At 45.4% G+C, this 9,739-nt stretch overlaps 1 protein-coding gene across 8 annotated transcripts in view; it reads right to left on the bottom strand.

The window, feature by feature from the left end:
* Positions 1-12: 12 nt before the first annotated feature.
* The window catches only part of STARD9 (StAR related lipid transfer domain containing 9), a 104,834-nt gene continuing 95,107 nt past the window's right edge, over positions 13-9,739 (bottom strand). For 3 of the 8 annotated variants that reach the window (XM_023527785.1, XM_023527783.1, XM_023527784.1), the window contains 10 exons: positions 9,434-9,631; positions 8,838-9,021; positions 8,325-8,462; positions 2,775-2,892; positions 2,509-2,630; positions 2,219-2,283; positions 1,881-2,083; positions 1,589-1,668; positions 1,203-1,361; positions 510-637 (listed from right to left, as the gene is read on the bottom strand). In XM_023527785.1, coding sequence (XP_023383553.1) covers positions 536-637; positions 1,203-1,361; positions 1,589-1,668; positions 1,881-2,083; positions 2,219-2,283; positions 2,509-2,630; positions 2,775-2,892; positions 8,325-8,462; positions 8,838-9,021; positions 9,434-9,631 — 1,369 coding nt within the window. In that variant the 3' untranslated portion in view covers positions 510-535. Of the gene's footprint in view, positions 638-1,202; positions 1,362-1,588; positions 1,669-1,880; positions 2,084-2,218; positions 2,284-2,508; positions 2,631-2,774; positions 3,749-8,277; positions 8,463-8,837; positions 9,022-9,433; positions 9,632-9,739 lie in introns of those variants that run through there. The other 5 variants (XM_011354979.2, XM_023527786.1, XR_002779152.1 and 2 more) reach the window with 5 other exon arrangements.

Raw genomic sequence — 9,739 nt, 5'->3', positions numbered from 1 at the left:
TCTGAATCAGTGTTCTGGTTTGTGCAGCTCTTTTTTTAAACCAGTTTTCTGTTTTGATATTTTCTAACTCTCCATACCAGAGTGGGACAATGCTGGAGGCAGATTCTGAGACGAGTCTTGGGCCAATGGCTGCCTCCCTATGAGCCCAAGGGCTGGGTCGCACTAAGGAAGCACCATGCCAGAGCACCGCAATCTCCCAGCTCTCCTGGCTGTGCCCAATCCTGGTCCTCAAGCAGCTCGTCTGCCATAGGGTCCCAAAGACAGGCAAGAAAGGTGAAAAATCCAAGAAGGTGAGTTGGAGCTTCATTTGCTCTGAATGACCAGGACGACCCTCTAGCCCTGCAGAGGTGCCAGCTGTGACCATGTACTGACTGGGCTTTGCTAGCAACTCGGGGCTGAGTGCTGTCTGCCCAGTTGGCCGCAGCAGGTAGCCTTGGCTCTTCTTGCATCAGGGTAGAGAGTAACAAGAGTTGCCCCAGCGTCTCTGGAGCATCCTGGGCCTGCATCTCAGTAGCACCATCTTGACAGTGAGATGCTAACTACCAAGGAAGGAAGCCAATCTGGCTATAACCAGCGGCTGCTGTTTGATGAAGGAGCTTAGCTGCTGAGGCGGGAAACCTGGAGCACCAAGTTCTACCTGAAATAGAGTAGAGAGAGAAAAGTCAAAGGTGCAAACAGACCTGAGAGTGTGCCAGGACACACTTTGGCCACAAGTAGCCCCCCAGGCTGTTGTGATGGGAGAAGCTCCTCAGACATTACAGTCCTGGAGCTTACAGGCCCTGGGCTCTGCTGTTCAGATCTAGGCTTCAGCTTCACCTTCCAATGACAAAGATCAAGTCAGAGAACTGGGAGTGGAGAGTTGAATAGAATAGGTCAGTCATGCTCTCTCTGCTCTGCCGAGACTGCTACATTTGCAGTTGGGTGGGGGTGGCTCCTCTATCTCCTGAGGACCCTGGGAACAGCCAGAGGAGGTAGGCTGATGGGCTCTCCAGTAAAAGCAGCTTCAGAGAAGGTTGATCAACTCTGTCTCATTCCTTCCTTTGATTCCTCACTGACATGCCCCTTGTGACCCAAGAAGCCCTTGAGTCTCAGGTCACAGGGCCTGGGCACTGAAGGATGTTGAGTAGCTAACAGAAAACTCCCACATAAGTTCCTGGTCAAATCAAGGTGTGCTGTGAGGCTGGCTGCAGGGGGTACATCACCTGGGCCAAGTAGATGACTCTGGTGATCTCCTTCCCCTCCATGGTGAGCGGCTGCAGGATCCAGGCACTAGGCAAGATCTCCCCTCGGACCATGTCTCTGCTGGGCCTTGGCATGGATGTGTCATACACAGACTGAGCTGCCATGATAGACAAGTGCCCCTGGGGACAGAGAGCCATGTAAGTCCTGCCTTTGTGATGTGGATGAAACAGGGACAGGCGCCAGTGCAGTCAGAATCGGAGAAAGCAGCACCAGGCCAGCCTTCAAGCCACCCCCACCCAACTTGCCTTCCCTCCCTCAGAGGGCCTGAGGCCCACAAAGATTTCTTCTCACAACACTCCAGCCCAAGTTCTTCCCACAATAGTTTTACCACAAGCAAGGCAGGCACCTCTTTGGCTTCCACGCAGACACAACAGAAATCCCGAGGCTGCTTCAGTGCACACAGGGCAGGATTGCACACCAAGTACACTGGAGGGTCAGGGATGGGGAGAGTCAGACGTAGTCCTAAATCCTTCCCTACCCAGGGGCCCCGACACCCCGTCATTCCACAAGTTGACACCCAGCTGGACCTAGCCTGAGCTATCTTGAGGTAGTCTGAGTACTCAGCCTCCTAAAAGGGCCGCCTCCAACTTGCCACCCATCCCGTGGGGAATAGCCTACGGAAGCCTCCCTGGACTTACCCAGGTTGATGCTGTTGGTCACCCGCTGATGTAGCCTCACTGTCTGGATGGGCTTGTGGTAGAGGGGCCATAGGGTGGGGTCACTCACAGCTGCCCACACATGAGACAGCGGCTGGGACACCACCCCGGCCCCCAGGAAGCCATGCCGAGTAGAAGAGAACACCTTGTAGTAGAGCTGCACCTCCTGCTCCTCGCCCTGGTAGCTGGGGATACCGAAAATGAGAAGGACGAGGTGAGAACAAGTTCCAGGGTCACAGATGAGGAGCTCAAGTTGGAGAAGAGAAAGGAGAGGCAAGCAGGACAACGCGGTTCGGACGAGACATTGCATAGGAACTTACTTCCAGCCAGCTGCTGCCTGGCGACTGAAGAAGTTGTACAGATCACCTGAGCAAGCAGCCATCACCTAGGGACACAGTGACCACACGCAAATTAGTGGGTATAGTATAAACCAGACCCTTGGGTTAGTAACTAGGGCCAATGTTTGCCAAAGTCCTCTTCTGTCAAAATGGAGAGCCACTGAAGCAGCCCATGTCAGCCTTGCTGACCTGCCTTCTCCTTCCCACCTTACTCTTCCCCCCAGCCGACGTCTGTTAAAGGAATAGTGGGGGCAAGTAGAGCAGTTTCTCACATCGGCCATAGAGATGTCTACAATGTGCTTGGCCAAGTCCTGGTAGGAGGAGGAGAAGCAGGTCCCCAGGCTGGATAGACTGGATGGAGAACAGCAACGGCTGCCCAGGGAGGCTCTGCGGCCTACAATGAAGATGTGGAGGCTCTGAGACATCAGGGCCTCAGGACAGCAACAGCCTCCTGAGGGACAGTGACTCCCTTGGATCTAGCAGACCTCAGCCCCCAAAGTCCCCAAACCAGGCAGGTGGCTATGCCCCCATCACTCACTGTAGGCTAAGCTCTTCCAGGGAGACCCAGCCAGATTCAGGTGACTGTTCCTCACTGTAGAACGGCCCCGCACATCTCCTATCCAGGAGTCTCCAGAATCAGGCAAGTTTGTGTCTCCCTGCAGGAGAGAAGATGCTGAAGACCAGAGCAGAGGAAGAGAGAAAGCAGAGTGCCAGAAAAAAAAAAAAAAAAAAAAAACAGTTCAGAATGCTCTCTGCCTCTGAAATGCACAACAGTTTCTGACATAAAGACTCAATGAAAAAGATCTTCCGCATTGAGATTACAGGAATCTAGGTGCCCTAAGAAGTCAACAGCAATATTAACCAGTCCCTGAACAATCTCTCCTCACTCTTCAAGCCACAGGCTCAAAGGCTGCTTGTAGTAAAGTGCCAACAGGGATCAGAATGAACTGGGGCCTGGGGTGGGGGACCCTCTGTACCACTGTGGCAACAGGAATGAGGCCAAGGCTGAAACTGGGTTTAGCGTGAGCAGCATACAAAGCCCAAGTCGGAGGTGGGATGGAGAGTGAAAGCTTGACCCTTGGCTCCAGGTATAGCAGCTGAGCCAAAGGTCCTAATATGGATGGGGGTGAGCCTCTGGATCTGCAATAGGGTCGCTTCACCTTTGCCTCAGCCAATTCCTCAATGATAGGACACTTGAGCTCTACCGGATCTAATAGGCACTCACCATCCTACCATTTCTTAATGTAGTGTTACATTTGAAGACAAGAAGAGGTAAGCAAAGACAGTTGTCTTTATCCTCACCTTCTTTCCTCCTGCTGCAACATGGAAGTGGCTTCTCTGACTTTAGGCAAATTGAGATCTCGTTCCACCTTAGGAAATTTCTGCTACTGATACCTCTTTTCTTCAGTTGTTGCCTCCACCTCTCCCTCTTCACTAGATTCTTATTAGCATTTAAGCATGCAAAAATGCCTCCCACCTTTAAAACCTTTCTCTATAAGTGTCTCTGCTTTCCTGCCAAAAATACATAACCTAAATCTAACCATGAGAAAATAGCAAACATTCCATAAAATTACTGACCATGAGACAAGGAAAGACTGAGAAATTATCACATGAAAATGGAATTAATAATAATAGAGCAGAAATTAACAAGTTAGAATCAAAATTGACTCCAGAAGAGATAAAAAATCTAGACCAGGAATTGGCAAACTTTTTCAGTAAAGGGGCTGGTAAGAAGTATTGAAGGCTTTGTGGACCACTTGAGTGAAAGATGCAACTACTCATCTCTGCCATTGTAGCATAAAAGCAACCGCAGACAAGTGAATGAGTGAGGCTGTATTCCAGTAAAACATTATTTACAAAAATAGGCAGTGAGCCAGATCTGGCCAAAAGGCCATAGTTTGCCAACCCCTGATCTCAAAAGACTACTTTCCATAGAAGAAACTTTTCAAAGAACTAATCTCCTCAAACACCAAGCTTTGTCAGTTTCATGAGATAATTATACCAAGTTTTAAAAGATTAGATCATTCTAAAAATCTTTTAACTTCCATCCCCATTTCCCCTCTCTCACCCACCTAAATCATTCTGATATGTTTAGAGTATATCTTTTTGTTTATATGTGTTCTAGCAAATAGTATTGTTTTGTGTATATATAGTTTTGTGTATATATAGTTTACACAAACAGTAAGGTGTTACACCTCATTCTGTTTCACAGTGTTTTCATTTAGTACTCTACCTAGGAGTCCATCTAACCTGTTGCCTCTGACTCTTGCAGAGTATTCCATGTGTGCACTGACCACATTTTATCTATCCATTCTCTCAGGGATGGGTTCTCTAATGGCTTCCAACTCCTTGCCATTTCAAATAATACTTTAATAAACAATTTCATACATATTCTCTCATAAACTCTGCAAGCATTGCTGGGTCATAAGACCCTTTAAGGGTTCTGATATCCCCAAAGTCCTGCCAAAATATGGTATCATCTGACTTTCTAATTTTTGACAATAGGCATAAAGTTTTCCATTACTTTTGTAACTAAACCTGAACATTAAAAAAAAGAAAACTTCTACCTTTTTTTCCTATAAAAGGAGCATAACGTTGCCACTAAAATCTGAAATATATTGCAAAACAAAAACTAAAGGAAAAAAAATCATACTGATGCAAAATCCTGAATAGAATATTGGCAAATAGAATCTGACAATACGTTAAAATAATAATACATCATGTGCCTAAGTATACAATGTATTTGTATACAAGATTAATTCTAGGACTGCAAGAATGATTGTTAGCCCCCCAATCAATCAATCAAATCATCATCTCCAAAGACTATGAAATAACCATTCTAGATAAGAATATTCTATAAGATAAGAATAGATGAATACTTCCTTAGTATTGCAATATATCTCAGCTCAAAAGCTAGCATGTAGCTTAAATGGAGAAGCACTCCCACTAAAACCTGGGCTAAGATAAGGATGCTACCTGTCATCACTATTATTTAATTGATGCTGGAGATACGAGGTAATTCAATTAGAAAAGAAGAAGAAAATAGTGCTACAAAAATTAGAAAGTAAATGGTAAAATGATCACTGTTTGCAGATGATATGGTTGTACACCTGAAAAAAATCTAAGGCAGGAATGTACAAAATGGTAGCAACATGTGGTTATTCAGCATGTGAAATGTGGCTAGTGGGATGTAAAAACAAAAATTTTAATTTAATTTAAGAGAGCTACCTGTGGTAGTGGCTACTGTATTAGTGAGGATCTAGGGAATCAACCAAAAACAATACAAACACAAAATTAATACACAGCAGTCAACAGCTTTCAAACATATAATGGAAGATAAAACCTACTTACAGCAGTAATAAAAAAAGTAAAACACTTAAGAATAAACCTAATAAGAAATTTGAGAGATGTATAAAGGAAAGAAAGTTAAACATACAAAGAAGGCTTGAACCTACTGTGTTCTTGGTTAGGAAATTCCACAGCATAAGATGTGATATTCACATAAAAATAAACAAGAATGAACACTCTGGAAAATTTCAGAAAAAAATGAGCAATGGGTAGTAGAATATATTATAAGTATTATTATAAGAAGAAAAGTTGGTGTATTAATCTGGTGAGGCACAGGTGAGCTGCCTAGATGAACTATCTAACAAGCATTATAGTACAGGGACAACTGGATAGCCATCTGGAAAGAATAAAGTTGGAGCCATACCTCATACTACATATACATTCCAAGTGGACTGAAGACTTAAATATGAAAACTAAAACCATACAAGTTCTAGAAGAAACCACAGGAGAAATTCTTTATAACTTTACAATAGAAAATGTGTTTCTAATTACGATTTGGAACATAAGACACTACAAAAGGAAAACTGATAAATAAAACTTCCTGACTGGCTCCAAACACAATAAGCAAAGTCAAGAGAGAATGAAGAACTGGGAAAAAAATATTTGTAATTCACATTGGGCAAAGGGCTATCTTGCTAATACACAAAGAACTCCTGGAAATGGGCAAAGGATATGAACAGATGGCTCAGTAACAGACCAAACATTTGATAACATGTTGGTGAGAGTGTGGGAGGAAGGTGGATTCTCACCTATTGCTAGTGGGAGTAAAAATCGATACATCTGTGAGGGAAAATCTATCAATATCCATCAAATTTTCTAATGCATGAATTCATCGTACATGTCTGGGAATTTATCCCACAGATATATTTGCACATGTATGAAACGTACATGCACAAAGTTATTCATTGAAGCACTGTTTATAACAATAAAAGACTAAAAACAACCCAAGGTGGAGGACTAATTAAATAAATTACAACGCATGCCTACAATGCAATATTATTCAGCAATGAAAAAGAAAAAGAGAAAGTTCTCTAGATTCTCATGTAAAAATATACTGAATGGAAAAAATATATAAAGTACAGAACGGTGGCATAATATGCATCATTTTGTATGCACAGACACTCTAGAAAGATTCCCCCCGTCCCCCCAAAAAACACCACTGTTTTCCTGGGAGGAGTGAGGGAGAAAGACTAGGTAGATGGGGGACAGGATGGGTATGCCCCTATACACCACCTTTATATATTTATGTATTTTTTGCCTTTTCTACTTTATATATACAAAACATTATGCTTAAGAACGTGCAATTAAAGAGAAAAAAGAAACACTATTCAACTGTTAAAAAGGATGAGTCAGCACCAGATTTACTGATATTCAATATTCGAAAAATATTTTTAAGGAAAAAAAGCAAAAGGACAAATGGGTACAGTATGTTTCCATTCATGTGCTTTACAAAAGGATACACATTCTTGCAGATGCACCAACTATCTCTGGAAATATACACCAAACGGGGACAGACAAGCAAATAGGCAACTGACATATACAGATGACATCATGTGTCCTTTGCCGCTGTTTTAATACTATTTTTTTTTTTTTTACTGTATGAAGTTTTCCTTATAAAATAATTTCAAATTTTATATCCCTAGCCAGATCTTACCTCTGAGTTCCAGATCTGTATTCCAAATGCCTGACTTTCAACTCCCCCAAACCAACCCCTCGCATTTCTCACAGACACTTTCAACCTGGTAAATACAAAACTAGACTCATGATCTTCCCCACAAAACCTGTCCTCCTCCAGGGCTCCCACTACTGTCAACATCATCATCCCTTCAGTTGCTCAAGCCCAAAACCTGAGTTGTTCTCTACTCCTCCCTCTTCCTTCCTCCACATCCAGTCACCAGTCCAGTGGATGCTTTTCCTTCTTTGCATCCACATCTGCTCATCTTCACCGGCAGTGCCCTAAACCAAGCAATCATCGTCTCTCGCTCTCCTTTCCATGGCATTAATGGGTCCACCACAGCCACTCCTGCCCACTTCTCTTGCACTCTCATCATTCTGCTCCCCACTTAAAAGCTTTTCAGCAGCTTTTGGGAAGTAACAATCAGATGGATTAGAAAGGAGCCAGAATTCTCAGTAGTCTACATGCTCTTGCATTTTCTAGTCCTTTCTCACGTCATTCTTCCATCTCGCTCTTTACATTCCAGCCACATGAGACTTCTTTTAGTTTCTCAAACTCTTCCTCCCTCAAAACCTCCCTTGCTAGGCCTTCTGTGCCTATCCCCACATCTCTCCTGACACCACAAGCATGAAGCTTTTACTGAGTTAATTATCTCTCACCCTTCCAGTCTCAGTTTAAACACTCTTCAGAGCACCATTACTGAGCTTCCAGACTAGGTCAGGGGCCCTATTTTATGCTGGCTTAGCACTTCTTCTTCATAGAACTCAATATAAAAATAATTAAATGATCATAAAATAAGCTATTTAATAGTTATCCCTCTAAGAGTCTGTTTAAGGACCAGAATAGTTTTGCTCACTGCTGTATCCCCAATGCCTAAAATAGCACCTACAAAAGAAACCTGTTGAATGAATGAACAAACAGGGACAGGGAGACAGAACTAGAAGAAAGACCAAAGGCCATGAAGGGTTCATGTCAGCAGTGGCTTCTAGGAGGCAAAACTTCCTGCCCAAACTCTTACCTCATCAGTCCTGGACCCTGGCTTGTGCTTAGCATCTGCCTACTCACCACACTGTCTGGGGACTGGATCTGGCCTGACAAGGCTGGGCTGCTGTTGTAGCCAGAGGTGACGCCAGAGGAGAGGCTTCCATTGGAGCTGGTACACAGGGAGCTGGAGGTGCCCAGGGTGTGTAGTTTTCCCTCTTCCTGGGAAGGACAGATCTCCATCAACCAGCTTCTTGTGCACCCTTACTATCCACACCCCCACAGCCCCCCAAACCACTCCTGACCTCCCCAGCACCTCCTACCTCAGCCCCACACCTCCCCCACACTCCCACCCCAACTAAGTACCAAAGCCACCTCCACCTCCTGTCTCTGGCCCAGGAGACAGAAGCTGGTCTGATGAGGATGACATGTAACAAGAGAATAAGCACAGATTTGAGCTGGCACCAGGGGTCAAACGCCCTCCTCCAAATGCTATATCCCAGCCTGAGAGGCAGTCCCGGTGAAGGCTGACCCAGTCTGAGGTCTGCCCCAAGCTCCAGGCCTACCCTGAAATCAGGAGCTCGCCCCACTCCCTACCCTCAGCAGCTGGGAGATGATCTGTTGGCGGATTCTCAGCTTCTCCTGTTCAGTACGCTCCCGTAGTCGGTCTCGGGCCCGGGCAATCTCCGCTTTGGCCTCCTCACGGGCCCTCTGGTATTCTCGTAGCATCAGTTCTATGTCAGAGGGTGGGTGAGCAGACCTCAATGCCGACCCTGGCCTCCTGGAGAAGACGGTAGAGAGATGCCTTCTAACATGGTGGGTGGGTGGTGGTCCTGGCCTGCTCCCACCAGGCACATTCAATACCTCTCTCCAATGGCCCATCCTCTCTTTGCCCACAGGGTCTTAAGTTTGTTTTTACATCTCACTTTGAGGCTCAGGCCTACAGTCTCACATGGCATGTCACAGCTACTCTGACCATCCTCTTCCAGGACTTCTCTCTGCCCACCTCTCCCGCCCCCCACTTCTTTCTCTTTGCACCAGTCTCCCACAGCTGCCTTCACTTGTACACAGACACAACTGTCAAAGGAAGCTACAGCCTCCACTCTCCAGGATGCTAAAATCCAGGCCCTGCTCCCCACAACCCTCTCACCCCATGGAGCCTGCTCCCTGCAGGGTTCTGCGCCCACCCTTACCTGGTGGTCTCCACAACATCCTTCCTCAGTTGCTGCAGGTATTCTCGACGCCTGCTGGGTAAGTCAGGGTTGTGGGAGGGGAAGTCCCTATTAGGCAGGAGGCTCAGCTGTTTCTGGGGACTGAGGCTTCGAGTCCGGCGGAAGTTCTGAAGTTGCTCAGCCCGTTGTCTCCTGAGGGTCTCAATGGTTTGTTTTTGCCTGAGATAAAACATGATGGATTCACTGAAACTGGCCCTGAATGGCCTTACCCATTTTAAGAACTCTGACCCCTGGAAGATCCCAGAATTGAATAAGGTGAAGGGAACA

This window comes from Pteropus vampyrus, unplaced genomic scaffold (genome assembly GCF_000151845.1).
Source record: "Pteropus vampyrus isolate Shadow unplaced genomic scaffold, Pvam_2.0 Scaffold19, whole genome shotgun sequence".
Lineage (NCBI taxonomy): Eukaryota > Metazoa > Chordata > Mammalia > Chiroptera > Pteropodidae > Pteropus > Pteropus vampyrus.
This window is presented reverse-complemented; position numbering and strand designations above follow the sequence as displayed.